This window comes from Camelina sativa, chromosome 13 (assembly GCF_030686135.1).
Source record: "Camelina sativa cultivar CO46 ecotype springtype chromosome 13, ASM3068613v1".
NCBI lineage: Eukaryota > Viridiplantae > Streptophyta > Magnoliopsida > Brassicales > Brassicaceae > Camelina > Camelina sativa.
In genome coordinates, this window is record NC_141892.1 from 10,640,965 (window position 1) to 10,666,602 (window position 25,638).

At 36.5% G+C, this 25,638-nt stretch overlaps 5 protein-coding genes and 2 pseudogenes across 11 annotated transcripts; 2 read left to right on the forward strand and 5 right to left on the reverse strand.

Moving 5' to 3' along the window:
- Positions 1–692: 692 nt before the first annotated feature.
- LOC104736465 (putative 6-phosphogluconolactonase 5) lies at positions 693–2,007 on the reverse strand. Its single transcript, XM_010456450.3, has 3 exons — positions 1,651–2,007; positions 1,418–1,553; positions 693–1,340 (listed from the first exon to the last, which is right to left on the reverse strand). Exons 1-3 carry the CDS (start codon positions 1,800–1,802, stop codon positions 870–872), a joined length of 759 nt encoding a protein of 252 aa, XP_010454752.1. The 5' UTR covers positions 1,803–2,007; the 3' UTR covers positions 693–869.
- Positions 2,008–4,963: 2,956 nt separating this feature from the next.
- LOC104736466 (CDPK-related kinase 4-like) lies at positions 4,964–9,435 on the reverse strand. Its single transcript, XM_087482800.1, has 11 exons — positions 8,608–9,435; positions 8,261–8,391; positions 8,027–8,068; positions 7,802–7,910; positions 7,614–7,692; positions 7,097–7,393; positions 6,859–6,968; positions 6,507–6,611; positions 6,015–6,077; positions 5,437–5,604; positions 4,964–5,328 (listed from the first exon to the last, which is right to left on the reverse strand). The coding sequence occupies exons 1-11, from the start codon at positions 9,157–9,159 to the stop codon at positions 5,191–5,193; spliced, it is 1,794 nt and encodes a 597-aa protein (XP_087338926.1). The 5' UTR covers positions 9,160–9,435; the 3' UTR covers positions 4,964–5,190.
- Positions 9,436–9,578: 143 nt separating this feature from the next.
- On the reverse strand, positions 9,579–12,590 carry LOC147929379 (uncharacterized). The gene is made up of 3 exons (XM_087480590.1): positions 12,558–12,590; positions 12,359–12,472; positions 9,579–10,406 (listed from the first exon to the last, which is right to left on the reverse strand). The coding sequence occupies exons 1-3, from the start codon at positions 12,588–12,590 to the stop codon at positions 9,579–9,581; spliced, it is 975 nt and encodes a 324-aa protein (XP_087336716.1).
- A 1,563-nt stretch (positions 12,591–14,153) lies between these two features.
- LOC104736467 (polyadenylate-binding protein-interacting protein 13-like) lies at positions 14,154–16,613 on the reverse strand. The gene is made up of 10 exons (XM_010456453.3): positions 16,185–16,613; positions 15,728–15,823; positions 15,538–15,582; positions 15,370–15,442; positions 15,183–15,295; positions 15,020–15,079; positions 14,856–14,903; positions 14,705–14,773; positions 14,538–14,599; positions 14,154–14,458 (listed from the first exon to the last, which is right to left on the reverse strand). Exons 1-10 carry the CDS (start codon positions 16,521–16,523, stop codon positions 14,407–14,409), a joined length of 957 nt encoding a protein of 318 aa, XP_010454755.1. The 5' UTR covers positions 16,524–16,613; the 3' UTR covers positions 14,154–14,406.
- A 906-nt stretch (positions 16,614–17,519) lies between these two features.
- Positions 17,520–22,447, forward strand: LOC104736468 (uncharacterized). 5 transcript variants are annotated; one of them, XM_087482805.1, is made up of 15 exons: positions 17,520–17,659; positions 17,766–17,901; positions 18,189–18,433; positions 18,534–18,623; positions 18,726–18,816; positions 19,045–19,105; positions 19,534–19,576; positions 19,692–19,863; positions 19,945–20,043; positions 20,489–20,557; positions 20,744–20,882; positions 21,173–21,374; positions 21,705–21,805; positions 21,904–21,946; positions 22,089–22,447. In XM_087482805.1, the coding sequence occupies exons 2-15, from the start codon at positions 17,768–17,770 to the stop codon at positions 22,286–22,288; spliced, it is 1,689 nt and encodes a 562-aa protein (XP_087338931.1). In that variant the 5' UTR covers positions 17,520–17,659; positions 17,766–17,767; the 3' UTR covers positions 22,289–22,447. The 5 variants fall into 5 exon arrangements, 4 of the variants coding, with proteins under 4 accessions (XP_087338931.1, XP_010454761.1, XP_087338930.1 ...); XM_010456459.3 differs by lacking the exons at positions 17,520–17,659; positions 17,766–17,901 and having other exon boundaries at positions 18,185–18,433; XM_087482804.1 differs by lacking the exons at positions 17,520–17,659; positions 17,766–17,901 and having other exon boundaries at positions 18,185–18,433; positions 21,705–21,802.
- A 103-nt stretch (positions 22,448–22,550) lies between these two features.
- On the forward strand, positions 22,551–23,797 carry LOC104736470 (uncharacterized; annotated as a pseudogene). The gene has a single exon (XR_015578879.1). The product of XR_015578879.1 is annotated as an uncharacterized LOC104736470 (transcript).
- A 401-nt stretch (positions 23,798–24,198) lies between these two features.
- LOC104738146 (pentatricopeptide repeat-containing protein At1g12620 pseudogene) lies at positions 24,199–25,580 on the reverse strand (annotated as a pseudogene). The gene has a single exon (XR_015578880.1). The product of XR_015578880.1 is annotated as a pentatricopeptide repeat-containing protein At1g12620 pseudogene (transcript).
- Positions 25,581–25,638: the final 58 nt, after the last annotated feature.

The window sequence follows — 25,638 nt, forward strand, 5'->3', positions numbered from 1 at the left end:
TTAAAATTAAAGCAATATATAGTTTATTGACTACGACAGAAGATACTTGAGCAGAAACTACCAGTCTCTTGAAGAATGGGCTCTCTTTTCTTAATTGTTCAACAACCATATTTAAACTCTCAATCTACTTTTTCTCTCTTTTGGTTCATAGTTGAAAAACATTAAGCAAATCCATCTCACCTGAAAACAGAAACAAAGCCTAATTTTGTTTTCTATTTTGGTATATTAATTATTTTCTATAATAAGTATAGTTTAAAATGTAGTGTTTATTAAAGGTTGTTTTGAGAATATTTATTCTAACGTTTAATATGTGTTTCGATTACTCCTATTACAAGGAGTTTGGTTATGGTTTTTCTCTAACGGAAAAGCTAGTTTGAACACTTTGTTGTTATGTCATTGTTAGTTCGCTATGAAACTATTTAAAACAAAAATGATTGTTCATTCGTTTGTAGATGAACTTCGTGATTTTGCATCCACATAATGTTTTTTTTTTACCAACACCAGAAATGAGCTAAAGTTCCATCCCTTAATTAAATTAAGAAGTTTCAAGATTTAAAATCTACATGCATGGAATATTGGAAGAATGATAGTAATTGGTCCAGATCAAAAGTATTTGTTTGGTTATACGTTATCACCTACTCATCATACTTTGAAGGGTATATTTGTTTTGTTCGTCTGTCCTCGGCATAATATAAGCAATTATTGTTATTATTATAACCCATAGTCATAGCTAGTGACTCACACAAAACTACAGGAAACACATTTGGTACGGAGTATGCGTTAGCCGGTTATTAAACGTGCAATACGCAACTTAGAGACTGAAAATAAAGTAAAATAAAAAAACACCGTTATTAATGTGTTTGAGCTCTCTAGAGCTCGGAGGCAGCTGCTTGGTCAAGGTACCAAACATTTTCGACTTGTGCACTAAGATGAGCAGAAGGTAAGGAGAAGTTGTTATGCTTCATGATCTCAGCCACGGATTTGGCCTGTGGTTTGTCACAAATGGCCATAAGGTTGTACAAAGCAGAGTTGATGACAGGTAAAGTGAATGTGATTCTCTTTGGTGGTGGTTTTGGAGAGTCGGTAATGTGAGTGACCCATTTCTGCTTCTCATTGATCTGAGGATGGTTTGGGAAGAGAGACGCCATGTGACCATCAGGACCCATCCCTAGAAGTTGTAGATCGAACTCAGGGTACCCTGTCTTTTTGGATATTGGGATGATCTTTTCCTTCACAAGATTCTTCAGACAATCCTCGTAGAGCGCTGCGCAGTGCTCGGCATTACCATCAGCTGCCGAGTGCTTGTCGATTGCGTAGATGTTCTTATCCGGAATCGGAACCTAAGATGTTATATATATTACCAAAAATAGATTGTTATCTATAACAAGACACAAGACAGGTTAAGTGATGATGAAACCTTGGAGAGAAAGCCATCCATGGCGAGTTTGTAGTTGCTGTCTGGATCTTCCCATGCACAAACCCTCTCGTCGACCCAAAAGACGTGCCACTTTGACCATTCAATCGAATCAATGTAAGGAGGTTGCACCAACTTGCTATAATATTTGATTAATTGAAACTGTTAATTATTGGATTCTTTGTGTTTCTTTAAAGAAGAAAAATAAAACAGAGAAGAGTGAGAGATTTACAGACCAGAGCCAATCGATGAGGTCACCGCCGGAGAGAACAACGGTGAAAAGACCTTTCTCCTTGATGAACTTTGCGGAGAGCTTAGCAGTGTACGCAGCCATTGCTTCTGACACTTCATTCTTGGTCGGAAACACAATCATCTTCCTCTGCGCCATTGTGCTACAAGACTAGAGAGAGAGAGAGAGAGAGAGAGAGAGAGAGAGAGAGAGAGAGAGAGAGAGAGAGAGAATGTGATGGATCAAAGAAGAAGAAGAGTGTGGATATTGTTGGGTGGTGTTACAAGTGTTTTGGGGTTTCTTGCTTTTTATAGTGAAAGAGACCCCGTGAATAAAGGAGTTCGTGACTTTAATCTTAGCAATTAGGTAGGACTTAGGAGAGACACGTGATTTATGTAATATCTAACTGTTTCCTTGGAGAGGTTGGATAGAGCTTCTAGAGACTTTCTCTGGGGTAGTACTGCAGAAAAAAGAAAACAACATTTGGTTGCTTGGAAACGTGTGTGTCGTCCGAAGAATGAGGGGGGTCTGGGGATTCGAGTAGCGAAGGAGATGAATAAGGCTTTACTAGCGAAGGTGGGGTGGAGAGTTTTGCAAGATCCTTCTAGTCTATGGGCACAGGTGGTGAGGAGAAAGTACAAAGTCGGGAGTGTGCAGGACCCTGGTTGGATGACCGCCAAGAGTAATTGGTCGTCTACGTGGCGAAGTGTGGGGTTAGGACTGAGGGAGGTCGTTAGCAAAGGTTTGAGTTGGGTCGTGGGAGATGGGCGTACAGTCAGGTTCTGGAAGGATAAGTGGTTGTCAGGGGAGTCACTTATTACGGATGTAGTGGGTGTGTTACCATCGGGTCTTGAAGATTTGACAGCTCGGGATCTGTGGAATGATAGTAGGGGATGGGATGTTGCGTGTATAGCGCCTTTTGTGTCTGACAATACTAAGCTTGAGCTGGTGACTGGCGTCTTGGATAGCTTCTCGGGGGTTACTGATAGAATATCATGGGGTGAGACCGCTGATGGTTGTTTTACTGTAGGTTCTGCGTATGCTTTCTTAACAAAGGAGGAGAGGTTGGGGCAGAACATGGGCTGTTTTTACAAACGGATTTGGCAAGTTGTGGTGCCGGAAAGAGTAAAGCTTTTTTTGTGGTTGGTAGCACATCAGGCTATAATGACTAATACGGAGAGACTACGCCGTCACCTCAGTGATTGCCCTGCTATGTCTGGCTTATGGAACAGAATCTTACCACGAAGTAAGCGACGAGGGTTTTCTACAATGTCTCTTCTGGAGTGGATGTACCATAACCTGGATAAGGGGACAAGTACTTGTGACGGGGATTGGGCAACAATGTTTGCACTGGCTGTTTGGTGGGGATGGAAATGGCGTTGCTGTGATGTTTTTGGGGAGAAATTGGTCTGCAGGGATCGGGTCTCCTTTGTAAAGAAGCTTACAATGGATGTGACAAAGGCACAGTCGATTACTGTGAATCACTCCGGGGTGACAACACGGGTGGTCCGAGAAATTGGCTGGGTGGTTCCTGATCAAGGGTGGTTTAAGCTTAATACTGACAGAGCATCAAGGGGTAATCCAGGTATGGCATCCGCAGGAGGGGTGTTGAGGAATAGTGTGGGTGTATGGTGTGGTGGCTTTGCAGTACGTATTGGACGTTGCTCGGCGCAGTTGGCTGAACTTTGGGGCGTCTACTACGGGTTGAGTTTTGCTTGGGAGGCAAAGGTTACGCGGTTGGAGGTGGAGGTGGACTCGAAACTGGTGGTTGGTTACCTTACGACAGGGATAGGAGACTCTCATCCTCTGTCCTTCCTGGTACGTCTGTGCCATGGCTTCATTACGAGGGACTGGATAGTCCGTTTTCGACACGTGTATAGGGAAGCAAATCATCTTGTTGATGGGTTAGCTACTTATGCGTTTTCTCTTCCTTTAGGCTTTCATGTTTTTAACACGGTCCCGGAATCTGTTGATGGGCTCCTACGTGCGGATGCTGCTGGTCATTTGTGCCTGAGACATATTCGTGTGTAATTGTTCTTTGCTCTTTTAATAAAACGTGGGGTAATACCCCGACCGTTTACCAAAAAAAACTGTTTTCTTTTTCACTAAATAACTTTATCAGTTAAATTATATAAATATGATTGTTTGTTATTAATATATAAAATAAATTAAATTTATATAAGGTTTTAATAAACTTAATTATACATATGTATATCTACATTTTAATCTGACCACATTATATTTACATACCAATAGCAATAAACATTTACATATTTAAAAGCTTATATACATATGTAATTTTTTATTGTTATTAATATGTAAATTAAATCTAATCAAAATAACGTTCTATATTGAAAACCACATATACTTTAATTTTATAATATATTTTTTAATCAAATATAAGCATATATATATATATATATATCCATTGTGTGTTTTTTATATGTTTTTCTAGATCTACTTATTCTTATTTGAGGAAACCTAATATATTTTTGTTATAAATGTTAGTTTTCAAAAACATGTTACATAGTACATTTTCCCCCTTTTTTGTTTTTTAAGAATGAGTGTATCTAAACTCAAAATATATCAGATACAAACAATGTCTCTTAATTAAAACACATGTAAAACAAGTCTAACTAACACAGTCGAAGAAAAAGTAGTTACAACTATGAATTTCAATTGTATCTGTATGAATAATTGAACCGTAATATCTGTGGAATGCTAAATTAGACAAGACCCACATTATCAATAATTTACGAGTAGACATACTGATTCATGAAAAGCTTGTTCTAACCAACCACCCACTTCAATTTTCACTACCCCCTACGAACCTCCGCGTTTTTGGTTACACTCACTTTACATGTTTGAGGAAATATATGTTTTACGCTACACATGCAAGAAAAAAATCATCCTCATCGATTTATAGTTTACCAAAAGCGAAAATGATTGACGATTAATTGCTATATTGCGTTAATTTCATCCCAGGGAACTAGGGAAGGATGACAAGTAAATCCCTTTGTATAATTGTATGCTACATAATCTTGAGAATGATTCAAGAAACCACAACTTCTTTGATTGTACGTTCTTTGAATTAAACTGCTTGGAACACTTGTGTCACTCGCCTCTCTTTTGACAATTCTCGGCCCAATGGATAGGTGTGATAGGTGTTATAATTACCAATTCGAGTAAAATTAGTACTATTATTTACTTTTTACGTCGTCATCTTTCCACTAGCTTTGTTTTTTTTTAATGATCTCTACACTAACTAAACTATGCCGATGTTTTATCATACTAACGAAACTGAAAGCTGAGAAACAAAATCAGAACAACACCTCCCCCAATTCCTATAATATATAAATATATATTTCCTTTTTTTGGTTTCTTTTAGGTTTTGGTTCCTCTGAAAACAAAATGCCCCACGAATCATTTACAAAGGAAATAAATACCTACTCGACTTCACTTCCACTTCAGGTCTCTGATGACGGCGTCATTTTGGATGTTTCTTGAAACTCAATTCACATGTTAGAAGACTTTACATTACAATATGTCACCTAGGTCTCGAGCTCGAGCTTCGTACGGTCACACCATGCAAGAACTTAGCATAGCCCAAGAAACTCAGCTTTCCGTCTGAACTCCGGATCCAATCCTTGAGCAGAGGATACGCACTCGGTCCCAGGCTCATCTCCTGCAGTCACACACACCACAAAATTAGAAAAATGTTTTTAAATCTCAAGAAATATATGGTGATATACGCGATCTCATAGAAGTTTAAAGCACGACTGTAGGATTGTACCCCAGCAAGTTCTTGGACGGATATGAGTCGGTTTCCTTCCTGTTCGAAGTGCTCAAATGCTGAAGTTGCAACCTGTTCCCATTCTTCAAGAGCCTCCAGTTGGTAAACACTGACTGCAGCCGCACAGAACTCATCAAAGTCGAGCTTCTTTTGCGCCAGCGGTTGCATCTTCATAGAAAGGAAAAAAAAAGTAAGAAAAAAGCGAAAATTCAAAAGCCCAGTGCTACAACTGTAAGAGTATGAAAATCAGTAAAGAAACATCAATCTCAATAACGGGAGAAAACTTTAGCAATATTATGATGACTCCAGCATGCTTTAAATATAAAACCAATGATAATACTCTGCTGTTACATGCACAATGGGAAACAAAGTGAAACTCAAATTTAAATTGAGGAATTATGATGAAAACAGTAACCACTAAAGCTTAACGAGTCAGAATCTTTTTCTCAAAGTATCCCACCCTAGAGGAAATCTACAATCAATTTCGACTACCACCACCAATAAGCATTTCTGCATTCATACTTGGTTCACCCATAAACTTCAAAAGCAAAGACAATATATAACAACAGATACGTTACCGTGTTTAAAATGTCAGGAAGCCTTGATTCCATCATAGCATCAGTAGCATATCTCGTTAAAGCCTGCAGTTACACTCAAACGATTATAACTGATATGTATAAGTTTGTTGTTCTTTCATAAATCAATATTCTATTCATTTCAATAGGAAACTATTTCGTATTTCTATTCCTTCATTTCTTTTTCTCAGGAAGCTTTTAGGTTTAACTATATATAGGATGCAGTCTTGGTTGTAAGAATCATGCAAGCTAGATAGAACTTTGAAAGATTTATCAAGGAAAAGCTTTGTGCTTTGTTTATTGGCTTTTGCTGAAGGAAACCATTGGTGTTTTAGTTCTGATTTGTTTCCCTTTGTGATTTTAAGCTCTATAATATTTCCATTCAGAAAATGGGATCTCGAGATCAATAAGGTATACATATAGTGGATATAATAGATTATCAAATCAAAGACCGAGTAAAAATGCTATAGCTAAATCAGGCAAAGACACACTGACCGTGGTGAAACAGTTTAGAGATAGGCCTCCGTCTTTAGGGTCCAGGAGCATGAACTGTGCCTTAAGGAATACCAGTTCTTCATCGGGTATAGCTTTGGAGAGAGCCTATTTAAAAGATTAAAACAGAAAAAAACCGATCAAGATAAGAACACAGACAACCATAAGACAAATGTTATCAAATGAATGCTGTATCAGGATATTATTCACTGAGTGCCAAAGAAAAGATGAGTAACATTCTGTTGGAAGCATTAATAGTCTGAGGATTTTGATAAGTAGATCAGCTATGTATATATAAGTAGAAAGGGAAAAGATAAATGCGCTCGATTATAGTATGAGGGTGTCAAGCACTTACCTTAAGTGCTGATCGTCTAAAAGGTGAGGCACGAATATAGGACCTGACCAACTTGTAGACGGAGAAATCAAGAAGTAAACCAGGGTTTTCATCACGTAACCACGGATGAGCTGCAAAAAATATCATATAATAATACCGCTTATGGAAAGCCCAACTCATAATAATACTTGAAGCCATACTCTTTTTTCTTTTTCAAGATCAGTGTCCCATATTAAACCACCAAAAAAAAAGAACTTACCTAGAGCTTGAGCAGCTGTCATTCGTTTCCTATGGTCCTTGTTAAGAAGCCTTTTCACGAAGTCTTTGCCAGTAGGAGATATTGAAGGCCATGGCATATCCTCAAAATTAGGGTTAGCTCTAAGCACACATCGGAATATCGCAGACTCAGTTCTTCCATAGAATGGTCTGCTTCCACAGAGTAGTATGTAACTTATGACACCAATGCTCCACATATCCGCTTCAGTGCTGTAAGACCTATGGAGTACTTCGGGTGCAACATAGTATGCACTTCCTACAACATCATTGAGGCGCTGATCTGCAAATGTAAAAGATTAACAAGAAAAAAGTACAATTAGAAAATCAAACGTGAGCATAATCTTATACATATGAGATTTGCAAGACTAATAATGCCAAGGAGACACAACAAATTACAGTTGTGATAATCATACTGAATATCACATTGCAGCAAAACTCATCAGAAAACTTAAATGACAAAGCTTATAACAAGAAAGGGGAACAAAGAAATAAATCATTACCGTATCTAATGAAATCAGACAAGCCAAAATCTATGACCTTGAGTATTGCATCCTCGTTTCTGCTGGTGAAGAGAAAATTCTGGAAACATATTTGTACCATGTGTTTAAGCAACCGTAAATAACAACAAAGACGGAATAGGTGGCATTAACTGAAATATCAGAAACTTATAAAAAAACAGACTGTGTACCTCCGGCTTCAGATCACGGTGCACAACACCTTGAAGATGAAAAAATGCTGTTGCAGACAAAATCTGCACAAGAATACGTTTGGCATCGACTTCAGGGTATCGTCCACCTCTGCAGTAACATACAAGATAATAATACAAGGTTGGAACCCATATCTACTGCAAATCTAACTAGCCATGGTAGGCCGCAATTAAAACACTCATAGGAAAGCAAGACTTTGGATTTACCTCGCCAAAATTCTATCCAATAGCTCTCCACCTTCGCATAACCTAGAAGCATATAAGAGAGAAAGATTGAATATTCTAAAGTCGACTCATTTAATAAACTAGTAAATCTTGTACTTTAAACTGAAAAACTTGGAAACAGCCAGCCACTTAAAAATGTAACATTTACTTAAAAAACTCAATGATGAATCTTCCAAATCCAAACACAATGAGATGAGTTAAGTAAACTACACTTACTCCATAACAACAAAGACATTATCAGCATCCTCATATACATCATAGAACTTAACCATTTGCCTATGCCCGGACAAAGCTTTCAGCAACTTCACTTCTCGACGAACATCTTCTATAGATAAAGCCGATGTCATCTGAAAAACCAAAAAACCAAGTGTTCTCAGAACAAGCTCAAGAACCTAGCTTTTTAACATTCTACATTCCATCAATTTTGGGAATCTTGTACTCTCTCTAAAATCTTTATAGAGATTATTCTGAAATAGTGATTTATGTTGTGAACAGTAAGAACCAAGAGTCCCTACATCTCTGATGGTTAGGTATCACATTGTCTCTCTCTTAACTACACAAACCTTAGCTTTGGAGATGATTTTGACGGCAACGGTTTGGTTCTTCATCTTCCCTTTCTTGGCCTTGGCCCAACAAGTATGACCAAAATGCCCTCGCCCTACCTCCTTCCCCAACTCATACTTCCCTTCGAAGTTCTTCCCAAACCCGAAATTCTTATCCAGCCTCTCTCCGCCGCCTCCGCCGTTATCACCACCGTGATCCGCCACTTCTTCGCTATCCTCCGGGATCGGCTCATCCCGAGGCTGAGGCGGAGCGCCACGTCGCCGTCTCAAAGCCGCCATAATCGGTTTCGCAGGCGACGGTGGAGGAAACGGCCATTTGAACTTTCTCCCCGGAGTTCTCGCCGGCGATGGAGCTACTCCCGCCGGCAAAGGGCTCTGGAAAGGGCTAATGTTGTAGGAGTTGTTGACTTCGGAAGCAGCCGGAGACTGAGGAACCGAACCACGCCGGTTATTTTCCGTCGGTTGAGAAGGTTGATTCGTAACCTCGCCGTTTCCGGCGGGGATCTCGTCGTCCTTGACGGCGGAGGTGTTCCGGCTGTAACAATGACCCATGACCGTTGGATGTTGAGCTCACAATTGACTGATCGGTCAGAGTCAATACATCGGACGGTGAGGAGACGAAGTTTGAATAGCGAAGAAAAAAAACAAATGTTTTTTTTTTTGTAAAGGAGAAAAAAAAAATGAAGATTTCAATAAATAAAGAAAAAAAAGAGCTCAAAGATTTAAAAGCGAAGAAAAAAAAAAAAAAAAGGGGAAGGCGTTATTGTTTAAAAAGAAGAGCACCCACTAAACAACAAGAGGGAAGAGCGCGTAGTGTGACATTTAATCACTTTTTTTTTTTTTGGTGAAATGTTAAATTTATACCAATAAAAAAAGTTCACATTTTTACAATGAAACCCAAAAAAAACAAATACCCAGCTCAAAAGAGAGAGAGCAGTGGAACAGATACAATAGGTAATGAGCTTTAGCCACTATAAAAGTGGCTCTGAGAAACATCCAAAATAAAATCCAAGGAGAGAGAGTGTTGAAGGATCTTCCCGCGAGATGGAGATGAGGCGATTACGCAGGATCCGATTGATGAGAGTTCGTATAGCTGAAGGGGTTGATACTTGCCCAGAGAATATCCGATGATTCTTCTCCCTCCATATCATGTAGACTGACACCTGAAGGAGAAGCTTTGCGACCTTGCTTGCATAGTGAGCAGGAGACGATTGGAGCGTCAAAGCCCAATCCGACGCTAACTGGAGTGAAGCCGGGGGGTTCTGCGAGATTTTACTGGCCATGTGGGACCAGATAGAACGGGAGAACTCACATTCAAAGAACAGATGAGAGTGTGTATCGAGACCTGTTGCACAAAGTACGCAAGCCTCTGGAACCGTCAGTCCCCATCGACGTAGCCTATCCCGAGTGAGGAGACGACCTCGAACAGTTAGCCAGTGAATGAAGGAGTACCGTGGAACCGCTTCCTTAAACCATACTGATCTAAACCATGGCACAGCGGGCGAGGGTTGGCGGATTTGAAGCCATGTAGCTTTGGAGGAGAACTTGTCTGACCAAATGCCCGAAGGCAGTCTCCATTGGAACCCATCTGACTCACTTACAGAGGAAGGAGGAGAGATAGCCGACAGACAGGTCTGAAGCTGCTCGGCTTGCGCTGATCGTGCATTGGGAAAAAACCAAAGATCTTCCCTGGTTGCTTCTGCGACAGTTGCCCCTTTGCTAATTCGCAACTCACGAGGGCCTACCTCACCAAAGAGATCGATTAATGGCCCAAGCGGGGACCAAGAATCATACCAAAACTAAAAATTAAATAAACAAGCAATAAAGAGTACCTTTTTTTTAATTGTTGGTTCAATTTCATTTAATGACACATCTTATCATGTTAATTGTTGAATTTGTAAAAGTAACGACGAAAAATTGTTGAATTTGATGTTAATTGTTGAATTTGTAATAATAATATATATATATTATTTATTGAAAAGTGTTATCTTAGAAAACAATTATACAGTACTTAAAAATTAATGAAACACTTTACTATTATATTTTTTATATAATTTCAACTATTTACATATTTTCCGTCAAAATTGAACTTTACGAGTCTGAAGTCCAAATACACTTATTCGGTTATCTAATAAGAGGAATAACCTTTTATCAAAACAAAAAATAGAATGAAGGCATCCATATTTTACTAGAAGATTGACTACCTTATTACAAATTCATTTAGTGTGTTGAAACACCATGTTCTAGAATCAGCTAGTCCAGTAAGTGGATATTTTGAACTAAACCAGCAATAGACATATCATGAGTACGTCTGTCAACATTTCTATACGCACTTGACAATCTCTTTCAAAGCAAACCATTAGGAACCCTTGGGTTATGTATGTTGCATTATATTAAAGCTAGTAAAGCTTTAGCGTCTTCTAAAAGTGGATTAGCATAGTTAAGGTATGAACTTCCCCAACATTTGGTAACCCTCTCATAATCACTTACAATCCTGTCAGTGATTTTCTTGTGTGTTTGTGATTGTATTTCGCATCTAAATTACATTTGAACAAAAATTATGTTGGACGATCCACTATAAATCGAAGGAATAATTGGTGTAGATTTAGAATTTCTCCTTTAATTTGGGATGGTTGTTGCTATCCATTTTCAGATTTTTGCTTATTAAGTAATAAATTATTTAAATAACCAATTTTAAAACATTAATGTTGAAATCTATATTAACATTTTTGAAGTACATTTTGTGTTATTCTCTTTTAGTTTTGTTTATTTAAAAAGTTATTTATAACATTAACCCCTAAAAATTTTCCACAACTAACATTACTCCAGATTTTGTTTTCTAAGTATTTTACATTTTATTTCAATTAAAAAAATAACAGCAATCAATATGGAAATAGAAACTATCATATATTTAACCATACATTATGTTGTGTTTTGAAGATATTATATATCTGAATCCTTCGTAAACAAAGAAAAAAAACAATTTGATTCCCATTTTGTTTTCCAAAATCTGTGAGCTTTGATTTTTAACGTAAGAAAAATTTCGATTGAAAATTATTTAAATATTATAATTAACATATATAAACTTAATAAATTTTTTAATTATTATGAATAAGTAAAATTAAAAAATTCTAAAATACTATATAATGTGGTTATATAGTAGATGAGTTATACAGAGAAAATGTTGAAATTAATAAAATATTATTAAATTTGTGTTAACACGTGTTAAATCTTCATTTAGTTATTTATCAACACTACTAATATTAGAATATTTGACATAAAATCAAGTTGATTTAACTAAGATTGTATAAAATAATTAAATCATTAGGAAAATGTGACTTAATCACAGCGTATAATTACTGATTATGTATTTAAATCCCTTATTTTTTGTTATAATAATTAAAAATCAAAATAGAATCTCAAACAATAAACAAAACAAACTAAATATAACAAACAAATGGTCATGAAGTGTATTCCGGGTTAAAAAATAATATAAATATTTAGCTGCACAACAACTAAAAAATTTAGTTATTCCTCTATTTACAAAACATTCAATATTTAACAAATAGATACAACATAAAATATAAATTATAATAGAAGTTATATGTCCGCGGTGTACCGCGGGTTAAAATCTAGTGTAGTTGATAACTAGATTATGTTTTAAAATTAATGAATTAATCTGTGTTTTTAAAATTGAGAGATTGAAGAGGCCATTTTATCATAATATCTATCATATTTTCTCGATTTTAACATGTCTGTAGAAGATCTTTCCTATGGTCAACTCAACCCCTATGTAGGCATGACCAAAATCAAACCGTAACCGTATTTCGGACCGTAACCGGACCGTATCCGAACCGTAACCAGACTGTAATCGTATAAAATGATTAAAAACCGTAACCGTTAATCGTAAATATGTGGTTAAGTTATATTAACCATAACCGTTAATTAACCATAACCATATCAAAACCATTGGTTAACCGCATAGTTAAACCATAATTTGTTAACCGTAACCGTTTTAAAAATATAATAAAATATACTAATTATTATTTATTTAATATGAATTATATAATATATAGAAATATGAGTACACTAAAAAAGATATTAATTATAAATAAATAATATCAATTATATTATATCATCAAATAATATTAACCGTATCATATTATCAAATAACCGTAACTGTATATAACCGTAACCGCTTCAACCGGAACCGTATTTAACCATAACCGGTGGTTGATAAACCATAACCGTGATAACCGTAACCGTGGTCATGCTTACTCCTATGTACAATAAAAGAATCCCTGAAACTACCTAACAAATTATTCAACAATTATTTTGTTTCCATTTTTCTTTTTAAAATAAAAATTCCAAAATAATAATAAAAACGCTCGTTAGTTACAGAAAATAAATAAAATAAGGGAAGTAATAATATAATAATTTTTGAAGAAACTGACTCTGATCTGTCACCATATGTCCATATATGCATGAGAAACGCGAAAACGAGTTAATACAGTCACCTACTACTCCCTCCACCGTCAAGCAACTGAAAAAGACCACAAAAGGCCACTTTTTACATCTTTTAATATAAACCGGTTGAAACGGCCTTGATACAAATTAGTAACCAAATCTCATTCAACATATCGCCGGTTTGGTCCAAACAATTAGATGGTCGCCAGAATTTGCTGCCTTCTCAGTAGGAGAATCAATCAATCGTCTCTTAAACGTAGGGTCCGGTTTGATTGTTGACTTGTGTCGCACGAAATATTTTACGTTGGGTCTGTCTGGTCGTAACTTTTTTCGTATACGTAATCTTCATTCTCCAACCATCTTGACCGGTTGGCGGTTGGTTAGCCGACGATAGTCTCATCAGTTGACATTTTCATTCCATTTCTATATATATTTGGTTTCTCCTTTTCTTTCAACCTTTGTATACGTTTATATATAAGTATATAACAGGTTAATGTCCCAAATTTTGACAAAGTTCTTCCGGTTACACAGTTATATACTTATATATTTTGACTAGGTCAAGTTTATGATCTTTTAAACATGATTTGTATTTTAAATTACAAACTTAAAGTCAACTAAAACTTCCATATGTACTGTACTTAATTTTTCTGTTGTGGGTTCACATTTGAGTGTAAGTTTGTCAAATCACATAAAACAAATCAAACAATTCATTCAAATACTATCGTTTAATATTTGTCAATTGTATTGAACCAACGTTTTTTGGTGAACAAATTTTACATTCATATAGAAAAAAAGTCGTTTAATATCATAGTGAAACGAACTCAAATAGCTTATTTCAAACAAAGATGCAATTAAAACTCAAGGAAAAAGATTAGGAAAACAAAATTAAAAAAAAAAACAGAGAAACTAAATCTTCATTTACACAAAGAAAAAGTCTCCTAAAGGCTAACAGAAACAATACCAAAAAGATCAAATATTAAAAAACCCAACAACTTTCACTTTCATCAAAAAAAAAACATTGAATAAATCATACCAAACATAAATGCATGAAGACTGAAGAGCCAGAGAAAGAGAGAAAGTGAGGTCTTAAAATGATCCATATATAAAAGATAACCAAAAAGATTAAAATAATTGAAAAAAAAAAAAAAACAGATCAGTTTGGTTCTGAGTTTATAGAAGAAGAAGAAGAAGAAAGATTAGCCTAAGTTACTGATAGTTCATAGTTCAAAAGATACCCGAGCAGCCTGCCGAACAAAAGGATCTTTATATGAACAGAAAACGCTTTCAACTAGTTTCAAGCATCCTCCTCTCTGTCTCTATTTGCACTTAGCTTTAGTTTACATCAGAGCGGTGTGGCCTCACTGGCGTCTTTGACGGGCTTACTCTTCACACACATAGACAAAGCAAACATTAATCTCACAGTGATAAGTGTTATTAACCTTATTTATTTCTTGTAAGCTCACCTTATTTGGAGCCCTCCCAAGACAATACCACTGCAATTAATAGCAGAAACTGCACTTTCTGCCTGAAAATACACGCAAAGAGTCATAGCATATAAATAATGTTCATAAACGAGGGATAAATACTACAATCGAAATTCATGAATGGAAACAAGCGATTAGAAACTCACCAGACTAAATTCGACAAAAGCAATGCTGGTTTCGTGGTAACTGTCTCCAAGCAGCCTCAGATGGTGAACCTAAAAATAAAAAAACAGAGATGCTGTTAAATGAGAAAACACAACATCTTTAATAGTACAGACAAAACCAAATTATCTATACCTCACCACAAGCTGTTGTAAAGAAATCTTCCAATTCCGTTTGAGTGACCTACATTTTTTTTTAAAAACGTATATAAGATGGTAAACGTTGATTAGTCTGATATGAAAATAGGAGGTACTGAGCGTAACAGAGGATCTGACAAAAATGAACATAATAAGTTTTACCATTTTGCCAATGTTAGTACAGTAAACAGTCCTTGCACACTTCTCTCGCTCGTCCTCAGACTAAAGGAAAGAAAACAACATTATGCGAACACGTAGTTGTGAGATTGAATCAGAGTTATCTATAGTCGTCAAGCTCAAGATTGATTATATTAATTCAACTTACCTTTGGAAGGAAATATGGGTTAACAGGCGTGATCGCTGTTTTGGAAATAAGAACCCTAATAGGATGAGAACCAACCATAGTACCCGATTTTCCTAAAGCAGACCTAGCTCCCTCTGAGAACATTACTTCACTGATTAATAAACAAAACAAGAACAATTTCAACTCATAAGAAATTTGGCAGAAGTACCTGAATTAGTGAACTCAATGAAGGCAAAACGGAGAATAGACTTATAGTCACCGCATATACGGCAATCAACAACCTGTAAACCCAAAAATTAGCAACCAAAAAAAAAATGTATAAGAATTGAGTGAACACCAAGAAACAAATCTGGTTTAAAGATCATTACGTGAGTACCTGGCCACAAGATAAAAATAGACTTGCAAGCTGCTCCTCAGTAACCTATATATAAAAGAAAAAGATAAAGAGAGCTTTTGGTTGTTTAATTTGACAAAACAAAAAGAGATCTTTTGGTTATATATATCAGATTCATTATGAGAAAAATGGTTTCTAACTGAGACAATGTATAGATATATCTGTTTTATACTTGTTGATCGATGTCTAAGACATATATAGTTCTCCTGATCTGACTCAAGTTTGTTCTTTTCTTCATCGATCGCCTCCCTTGGTCAAAGTTCATTCTCTGTGTTTAATTGACAAGACTTAAAGAACAAGCATGCATTACGAAGAATAACAATTATCTAACAAAAAAAATCAATACGCACAAAGCTTTCAGTCACAATTCAAAAGGGTTACTTCATTACCAAAATCTCGAAAATGTTAAAATTAAATAACATCAAACCAAAATAAAGATGGAGAAAATGTATGTGGTATGAACAAATTGATTAAATTCCTCAACACAGACGTCCGAAATGAAAAATAAAATGCAAAGAAGTCAAAACCATTTTGATCAAACATTGAGCAGAGATTTATTTCATGCAACATAATAAATCCAACACAAAGATATCGTAATTCAGAGAAAATATAAAATATGATATGTATACCCTTGTAGCAAAATGGCCAGTCTCCTCAATAGAAATAACTTGCATTGGAAAATAGTTAGCAAACCATAATCTATTTCTTAAGAACTCGGAGTGGTTTAGAGCAAGCGGAGAAGGAACATATTCCTTAGCCATTGGATTCAAATGACTCTTGAGATTCACTTCATCACTGGTTCTTTGTGTTGATTCGTTTGTGATATTTGGAGTTTCGACAGAGCTATTGGATTTAGATTTCTGATCATCAGGAGATGGCAGTTTTGTGTCTTCTAAGGAATCAGTATTGTTGTCTGAATCATGATCAGAAGAGTCGACTTTCACATCAGCATTTTCAACAACAGCCATGATCAAACCAAAAGATGGATGTTCAGATGGAAATAAGATATCAGAAAACAACTCATGAACTGAAGAAATGTTTGAAGATTTAAGGAAATAATCATAATGGAGGGATCTCATCATTATGATCTTTATAGCTAAACAATACTTTCTAGTCAAGATTTTTATTTCATTTTTTTTGACATTAGTCAAGAAAATAAGCAAATACAATAAATTATAATTATTATTTTATTTTCATTTTCTTCATATTTCTTCCTACATTTAAAGTGATTTTATTAATAGGAGTCTGATATTATTTTCTCTCTCTTATTTATCTATATTTACTTTTAATTTCTTATTTGGCAACATGTTTTACCATTTTTTTTCTTATTTTTGATAATTTTCTTCATTACTTTTTTGGGGACAATCTGTTTCTTTTTTTTTTACCTTTGGCAACATATTTTAACGAATTCTTAATTTCTTATGTTCACAAAGGTGAATATATAAAATGCGTAAATAAATACTTTCTATTTTTACACGCACTTTCCTTAAATGAATAAATAAATTTCATGATTATAGTTAAGATTTTATTAATTTATACAAAATGGTTAATTCCTGTAATATATTAGATTTTTAATTTTTATTTTTCTAATTAGTGTAGAATTTTTTCAAATTATTTAGGTATTTGAGTATAAAAAACACCAAACTTTTAGAATAAAAAAAATCACTACCATTGTAAATAATGGCACTCTGTATTTTTTTTTTCAGTTATACCCACGTGTTAATGTAGTCAGAACCGGTCCGGTTAAGTGTCACTCAAGACTCAGTCAGATCAGTTTATCCTAAACGCTGCCGTTTAGCATTCCGCCACTACGGGCAGGAAACAGATCCCGTGCAAAAGCTCCGGTGGTTCTTCTCCACCGCCGTATGTTCTTCCGGCGCACCAGACGGCCTTCTGGACCAACTTTAGTTCGAGATCTATTCCGATCCTCTGTCTAAAAGCTACTTCTGGTATTACCATCGTTCTCTCTCTCCCTCTGTAACCTCTGCGTATTTGAATCGTATTGACTAGAGTCTTCGTTACACTTGCATCGCTCTCTCTCTCTTCCATGGTTTCGGAACTAGTTCTACCTCTATTATTCAAGTCCTTTTCACATATCTCATAGGTTTCGTGTGTCAATTCGAATTTTTCGGAACTTCTGTTGATGCGATTTGTTCATGTATCTCTATGTTTTTTTTTTTTTTTTTTTTTTTTTTTTTTTTGATTCACAGCAATGGGAATCATCGAAAACGGAACAATCTCGGGTAACTTGCCGAGCAAGGAGGCGTTTGTGGTTCACTATCCTGGGTACCCATCATCTATTCCCCGAGCTCTGGAGACTCTTGAGGGAATCCATGGGACTTTCCTGTAAATTTCGCATTTGCCGTAGACTTTTTTTTTTGTTTCTTTGCGTGCTACATATTACTAGGCATCCCTTTTGTGATACTGATTTCATCCATAGAATTATTTCATAGCATTCCTCGATCTCGTTGGCTTGATCTATTTCACTATTTTAGCAAAATTGGTGAATGAAGTTGTGTTTTAGTTGTACATTTCAGAAATGTTCTACAAGAAAAACACTAAATAGCAAACTTGTACGCAAGTGCTATCTTCACGATTTAGTCACGTTGATTTTTCTTTTTTTGGTAGGCAAGAGAATCAACGTCAAACAAGCTTGAGCTACATTTCCGCCCTGAAGACCCTTACGCACATCCTGCCTGGGGAGTCCAACGTCCTTGTAATGGTTTTCTGTTGAAGATTTCTAAAGAAGCTGTTAAGAAAGATTCTCTGCCTGAAAGGCAACCTGTTCTTGCCACTAAAGATGCATGCTTACCAGAAGCTTGCTCAGCTCTTTGTGCTGATATTGTAGCTCGTGTGTCTGAGTCTTATTGCTTCGATGGTACATAACCTAGTTCACCAATTTATGGGGTCTTATGCATTTAAGCTTCTCTAATATTGACTTCTTTTTTTACTCTTTATTCATGTGGGGTATTGTGAAGGCATGGCTGACTACCAGCATGTGATTTCTATTCACGCGGATGTTGCACAGCAAAAGAAGAGAAAATGGATGGAGGTGAAGCCGCTTGCAGGTGATTTTGTCTCTATTCATTTGGTGTTTTTATTATATTGCAAATCTGCTGGTGATGGAGGTGAACTATGATGTTTTATAAATCCTCTCTGATATCATGCAGGAAACAGTGACCTAATGGACATGGCTGATGAAGATGTAATGATGTTATTGCCACAGTTCTTTGCACCCAAAGATATGCCAGATAATTTGGTGTAAGATACACTGTCTTAACAATTTTATCATTAGCACCTGGTAACAGAAATTTTGTCCAAGTGAAGTTATCCGTTTTCATCTGAATCTTACTTAGTAAAACCCGGTGTTTATTTCAGAGGATGTCTATTCCGAAGTGTTTTAGTTATAGGCCAACGATGGAGGAGAACATAGTTGATTAAAGTATTTTAAGTTCTATTAGTAATTCCACTTACGTTGTTTGTTCACAGGCTGAGACTTCCAGTAACATTACCAAAAAAGAAAGAGGAACCAACTCAGACTCTTTATGAGGTAAAAGAAGAAATGAAACCATTTGACGTTTCTGGATAAAGAGACTGATGTAGAAAAAATAACTCAAATATCATCTGTTATGATAAACTATATTGTCTTACGCAACTAATAGACCGGTTGCTAATTCTTTAATTACTATAATGGTAAGCTTTGAGACTTTGTTGACGGATTGACCTTTCTTAGCCAGACCTGATTTTGGATGTTGGGTGCTTGGAAGAGTTGGATTCGCTTAAGTATTTTTCAGGATAGTCGTTAGATTGTAAATGTTTTTTTTTCAAAAGCCTACAATTTCAGAGTCAAATATTCTGAAGCCTGTAAAAGCTCGCAGTTTCACACTTATTAAACATCATGGAAGTTAAAGATTTCATGAAAGTTTACTTGTGGTTTCTAGTTCTTCATTTTTGCTAATTGATTTTCTGATGATGCAGATAGATATTGGCCCAGTATTTGCAATTGATTTCGGTGTTAAAGATATCCTTTTCTCCGTTTTACTAATCCTCCAAATCTTACTACTGATGAGTATGAAGCCATGCTTTTTTGGTGATTTTTTTGTTAGATATCTTTGATCGCTCCTTAGCATTCATACAGATCCCAAAGATATTAAACTGGGAAGACGTAATTGTTCCCAGCTCCAACCAGTGGAAATGGCAGGTGGCAGTGTCTGCACTCTTTGAGGAGCGACCTGTGTGGACAAGAGATTCCATAGTCCAACGACTACTTGATAAAGATCTTAAATGCACACATCATATGCTAAACAGGTGAACTGATTTTGTGCGTTTCTTATGTGTATTAATTTTCTTACTACTAAATTAACCAACTTTTTGGAGTTTTCTCTGCAGGTTTTTTCTTAGATCTGCATATTATTTCTCGGGTGGTCCATTTCTTAGGTTCTGGATTAGAAGAGGCTATGATCCACGGAAAGATCCTGAGTCTCGTGTGTAAGTTATATATCTATTATTTCACTCATAATACAAATGCATGGTCTGTGACATGTAGGATTCTCATTTTCTGCACGTCAAAATAAAACAGAAATAGATCGGTTTGACCCTCCAAAAGGCCAAAGATACAGTAGTAAAGAGTGACCATGGCCGGTAATAGTTTGTGGTTTTTTCACTCTAGCATCGGCCATCGTTACCTAAATAGATGGGAAATGGTCAACTACACCTCTGAACTTCCACGTGTTCTGCAAAGTGCTTTGGAAAATGATACAAATTCTACTTGGCTCAATTGGGAGCGTATTTTGGATCTTCCAATGCAGAAAGTGTTGGAACTTACATGACATGAAAGTTTCTTTTGTAGTTCATATATATCTTGCATCTAGTCTGCTGATGTATATGTTAAAGCTCTTCACCTCCATCCTCTTTGTGTATTGTATCTTTTCAGATATCAGAGAATGGAATTCAGGGTTCCACCTGAATTAAGGGGTTATTGTGATGCCAATGCAACTAACAAGTAACTTTTTCCTATTTCCTTGTTAACTCAAATTTTTCTCTACTCAAGATATTCTATTTGCTAATATGTATGTATCCCAGAAAAACGGAAAACATGATAACAGTTTTTGCAAGTATATGTGGATTTTATGTTTGGAAAAAGTTGCAATTATAAGGTGATTTATTCTTTCCGTCTTATTTGTGACAGGTTAAAGCCAAGCTGGGATGACATTTCTGCTTTTAAAGTATTCCCTTTCAAATGCCAAACATTTCTACAGTTATTTGAACTTGACGACGAGTACATTCAACGAGAAATAAGAAAGCCTCCCAAGCAGACTACTTGTAATGTGAGTTCTAAGCTAAGGTTTTGTTTATGAAGTAGATACCAATAATATGAGACTCTGTCTTTTTGTGTTACCAATGACAATGAGAGGTAGATATGACATGTTGCTCAACTATTAAAAAGTTACATATCAAACCTTTATATGCACTTGCAATATTGCCAAAACCCACCTCTCACCAATTACCCACAAAGTCGTGTAACAGTTATCTTTGACCAGCCGTTAAATTTTATGAATTGGGATATTGTTTTCTATGAGGTGTTTGTTTTCTGATTTGATGTTTTTTTTTGTGCCAGTATAAAACAGGATGGTTCTCAGAAGCACTGCTTGATAATTTGAGACTCCGTGTAGCTGTGAGATTTGTATCTGTGTTTCCTGAGCCAGGTTTCGAAGATGTTTTTAAATCTATTCAAGAAGAGTTTGAGAGGTCAGAAAAGACACGAATTCAGAAAGATGCAATGAAACCAGGTCAACGGAATCACCAGGAAACAACTAAAGGTAAGTTAGGCAAGGAAATTTCAGTTTTCATCTCCTTTACGTTTTTGGCAGTCTATCTAGTGATTGTTAACATGCAATGAAGGCAGTTCTTCTCTCTGAATGGTCTCAACACTCTGTTAAAGTTTTGTGAAATTGACTGAGTAAACTTGGTGGAAACGTTGCTATATATATGAGTAATGTAAGTATATATATAAGGGGGATCAATCACATGTACCAAAATCGGCATTATCTTGGCAATACATATTGTGGTATGCTTATTATCATTCGATGCCAAACACATCCATCCTCCTTGTTAAAAATGGATTAACATTGATGTAAAATAATTCGCAGATATGAAAAGGTGTAAAATCCCAAACGAAGAGAAAGATGGTGATGTTAATGCGGATGAAGATTCGGAAGACATGGATGATGAATCCGAGGACCTCAATGTGGTGACTATGCTTACAAAATTTTACTTGTTTACTTCAATTCATTTTTCGGAAAGGCCATTTCATCATTTCTCTGTTACTCTTATGTTGGTCTTTTGCAGGGTGCAAATGATGATGACATATCATTATTAAGTTCTCATGGATGTATCCTTAAAAAGCATAAACTTTCATAACATAAGCATCAATCAATTAATCTTTAGTACAAACATGCAGATTCTAGGTTTCAGGAGACAAGTTAGAGAGATTGATCTGGTTTGGTATACGTTTTTCCTTAAACAATGATAAGTTGACGACATGGAGAACAACTCCAGAACCTATCTGCAAGGTTTATTCAATAGATTTCCAAGCAGCGCACCAGCTCAGTATGGTGGTCCTGGTGATGATGGTAGCGACGGAGAGTATCCGATTTACGAGCAAGAATCCAACGCTTTGGATGATGACAGTGATGATGATGATGATGATGATGATGATGATGATGACGAGTGAAGAACTTTGCATATATGTAGTGTGTATTTTGTGTGTGTAGCTAATGTAAAGAGACAATCCAAGGGTGAATGTAATTTCAACGGTAAGATTGATTGTGCAATTAAGGAGAATGTAGTAAAAAAGAAAAGTTAGTGGGTTGTAAAGTTCAAAATATAAAAACATAAGATCTATTGTGCAATTACAGAGAATCTAGTAATATTAAAAAGATTAGATATGCGAATAAACGTCACAAATCTCTTCCTCATATTTTATTATTTATCTCTCGTCTTATTATAAAAAGTGTTATAATTATATTAATACCCTCTCTGAATCTTGAGTACGAGTATGAGCCACGACGATTTGAGTTTTGAGTTTTAAAGTTCGTTTCGTTCGTTAGGGGCAATTTGGTCAATTTGACATGTTCGTTGGCCCATCTCCGCCTCACAAACCACTCGTAAACCGCCGCAGCAACAACAACCACTGGCCTCTAACGCGACCGTCACTTCCGCCATACCTGATCTGTTTCTCGCGGCGGTATCTCTCCTCTTCCTCTGGTCATCTCCCAAGCCTTTGCTAACTCTTCCTCCTAACAGATTCTCTTTCCCTCTAAATCCTCGCCGTCGATCCACGACCGTCACCATGTCTCGCCGATCTCCTCCTCCTCCTCCTTCTCCTTCTCAACGCTTCGCTAATCCTCAATCTCTCTCCGATTGGCTCGAATCGAGATTACCTTCGGACTCGTTCGCCGCCTGGGGAGTCAAACCAGGAACCAAAAACGTTCATAACCTCTGGCTTGAGCTCTCCGACGGAGAAACTTCTCTCGCCGATTCAAATCCTCCGGTACGAACCGTCAACGTCGTCACCGTTAGAGTAATCGGAAAAAACGGACGGATTCTAGTGGAATCTCATCAGGAATTATCAGACGGGAGTATCAGGGAGAGGTTTCGTCCGTTATCGGAGAAGATGAAGCCTGAAGAATCTCCCGACGAAGCTGTGATTCGCGCCATTAAAGAAGAGCTCGGATCTATCTTCGATGGCGACGACGACGTTGGAAAGAGGATGAAGGTCCTTCCCGGGAGTTACAGCAGAAGAGTTGAGGAGAGGAACTCGTTGTCGTATCCTGGATTACCTGCGCGTTACGCTCTGCACTCGGTGGACGCGACCGTGGAGGGATTACCGGAGGAAGATTTCACCACGGAGGAGAAAGAGTACGGAGGCGGAGACTCGACGGAAGATTCGGTGGAAACACGCGCCGCCGGGAAAGCTGTAACTGTGAAGCGGCATTATTGGAAATGGGTTAGTCCTGATTCGATTCGACCTTGAAACCTTGAATTGAAGAATCAGAGGTTATGTAAAGAGATATGTATACTCATACATACACATTTATATATATATATTCATAGAATCTTCTTCTTCTTCTTCTTCGTTTATGCAAATGGTTATGGCTATTGTTTTTTAAAAGTTTTGATATTTCACTGTAACATGTTTGCTTTATTGATTTTTAGAAAGTTTGATACATGATCACTAAAATTGGAGTTTCATGGAATACATACACATAGGAGGGAAATTGTAGATTAGAAGACATTGAGAGTGTTGTGTTCGTATGAATCACTTAAAGACCCTGTGATCTTGGTTATCCGATGATCGAATATGATAGCATCAGGTTACTCATGTGTGTGTGTCCACTCTTATGACCACACTGGTTAAATAATCTAGTTGGCGATGGAAAGCCTCTAATCCATAGATTTTGGAAGGCGTTAAGTAGGCATTTATTTGCCTTCGGCTTTGAGAGCATTATTATTGCTATGCTCCTCCAGTATTGATGAGCCTTCTTATTGTAAAAACAAAAAATCCCATTACCCTGCGACCACGAAATATTGTATTTGCTTTTTGTTCTACTGGACTTACTTGATGTCTGAAAACAGAACAAATCATAGCAACACAAGAAGACTGATATTCCAATGCTCTCTCTTTCCTGTGCAACAGGGATTTGAAAAAAGAAACAAACCACCAATACATTCCCTAATTGGACAAAAAAACGAGACTAACAAGAAAAATGAGTTTTGACAAGAGAAAAAGAAGACAATCAGATGTGACAAAAAGATTAAGCTGGCTTGAATTAATAAACCCACAAAACCACGTAATATAAAATCAAACATTCACGATAGCCTATCCAAAAAGCTTTTCTTTAATCTACCATCCGATAACATATCCATAACCATTCGATCGATCAAAACCACAGCTTCAGACACTTTGCCATTGAGACAAAGTCCATTGACCAAAGTGTTGATCGTTATGAGATCGGGTCTATGTCCCATTTCTATCATTCGATCAACTAACTCCACAGCTTCGGGAACTCGACCCTCGAGACATAAGCCATTGAGTAGAGTGTTAAATGTGGTTGTGTCAGACTCATAACCAAACTTCATGACTTTCCCCAAAACAGAATAAGCGAATTGAACTTTACGACAGCGACAGAAACAATTGATGACAATATTGAGAGTGTACAAGTCATACGCAACCCCAATCAACTCCATCTGCTTGGAGAGAGCTAAAACGAGATCATACTGCTTTGTTCTGGCAACGACACCAAACAATCTATTGAAATCAATGACAGCGGGAAGAGGACGAGACCTAATCATGTCTTGGAATAGATCAACAGCATCATCTGCCTTGATATCAGTAATCCCATTCCTCAATCTCTTTCTATAGGAGACTTTCCCATCACTGACACTTGAAATGACTCGTCCACAGCAAGACAAGAAGAGTAAAGCAGTTCTCAGAGTACCTGTTGTCTCTAGAAGAAGACGTGTCTGAACCAATCTAAGCATCGCCCCAAGTTAAAAAAAATGGGAGTCGCGTCTTCGATTTTGTGCTGATTTGCTTGTTCGGCTTTCACAGGCACCAATCTCTGCTGCACATTACATCAATTTCACACACCCAAAAACCAAAAACAAAAAAATGAAAAAAAAAAAAAAAAAAAAAAAAAAAAAGATTTAAGCTTTAATAACTTCCGATTAGGAATTTTCAACAAAGGAGGATGCCTTTAAAACTTGATATCTCTCTGCAATGAAAGTGAAAACTAGAACGAAGAAGGAACCAATGGGACCAAAACCCTAAAATCTTCAGATACAAGAATGCTTGAAGAACCGGTTTAATCCCTCCCGACAGGATAAAATAAAACTGGAATTTTTTTTTTTTTTTTTTTTTTTATGTTTTTCTTTTCTATATAATTGATTATTTTCTACAGTAAGCCTAAAAGGGAAATTTATTTGGTCTTGAGAGAATCCTGTGATTGGTCACCGATATCAGTGGTTACATCCACTTCGAGATTCGTAGACGTGTGTTGTAATCAAGAGTTGGTAAGGCAC

Excerpts from the sequence above, each read along its gene's own strand:
- LOC104736465 (XM_010456450.3), bottom strand. The coding sequence starts at position 1,802 with ATGGCGCAGAGGAAGATGATTGTGTTTCCGACCAAGAATGAAGTGTCA. Across the intron at positions 1,554-1,650 it reads GACCTCATCGATTGGCTCTG|CAAGTTGGTGCAACCTCCTT; the intron begins GTCTGTAAATCT and ends CAAATATTATAG. Across the intron at positions 1,341-1,417 it reads TGGATGGCTTTCTCTCCAAG|GTTCCGATTCCGGATAAGAA; the intron begins GTTTCATCATCA and ends ATAACATCTTAG.
- LOC104736467 (XM_010456453.3), bottom strand. The coding sequence starts at position 16,523 with ATGGCTGTTGTTGAAAATGCTGATGTGAAAGTCGACTCTTCTGATCAT. Across the intron at positions 15,443-15,537 it reads TATTTTTATCTTGTGGCCAG|GTTGTTGATTGCCGTATATG; the intron begins GTACTCACGTAA and ends TTGGGTTTACAG. Across the intron at positions 15,296-15,369 it reads CATTGAGTTCACTAATTCAG|AGGGAGCTAGGTCTGCTTTA; the intron begins GTACTTCTGCCA and ends TAATGTTCTCAG.
- LOC104736468 (XM_087482805.1), top strand. The coding sequence starts at position 17,768 with ATGGGAATCATCGAAAACGGAACAATCTCGGGTAACTTGCCGAGCAAG. Across the intron at positions 18,434-18,533 it reads TGAGTCTTATTGCTTCGATG|GCATGGCTGACTACCAGCAT; the intron begins GTACATAACCTA and ends GGTATTGTGAAG. Across the intron at positions 21,375-21,704 it reads TCACCAGGAAACAACTAAAG|ATATGAAAAGGTGTAAAATC; the intron begins GTAAGTTAGGCA and ends AATAATTCGCAG.
- LOC147929379 (XM_087480590.1), bottom strand. The coding sequence starts at position 12,590 with ATGCGGTTAACCAATGGTTTTGATATGGTTATG. Across the intron at positions 12,473-12,557 it reads ATGGTTTTGATATGGTTATG|TCTGGTTACGGTTCGGATAC; the intron begins GTTAATTAACGG and ends ATACGATTACAG. Across the intron at positions 10,407-12,358 it reads GAAAGATCTTCTACAGACAT|TTTTGGTATGATTCTTGGTC; the intron begins GTTAAAATCGAG and ends TTTAATTTTTAG.
- LOC104736466 (XM_087482800.1), bottom strand. The coding sequence starts at position 9,159 with ATGGGTCATTGTTACAGCCGGAACACCTCCGCCGTCAAGGACGACGAG. Across the intron at positions 8,392-8,607 it reads AAATCATCTCCAAAGCTAAG|ATGACATCGGCTTTATCTAT; the intron begins GTTTGTGTAGTT and ends TTGGTTTTTCAG. Across the intron at positions 7,693-7,801 it reads ACCGTGATCTGAAGCCGGAG|AATTTTCTCTTCACCAGCAG; the intron begins GTACACAGTCTG and ends ATATGTTTCCAG.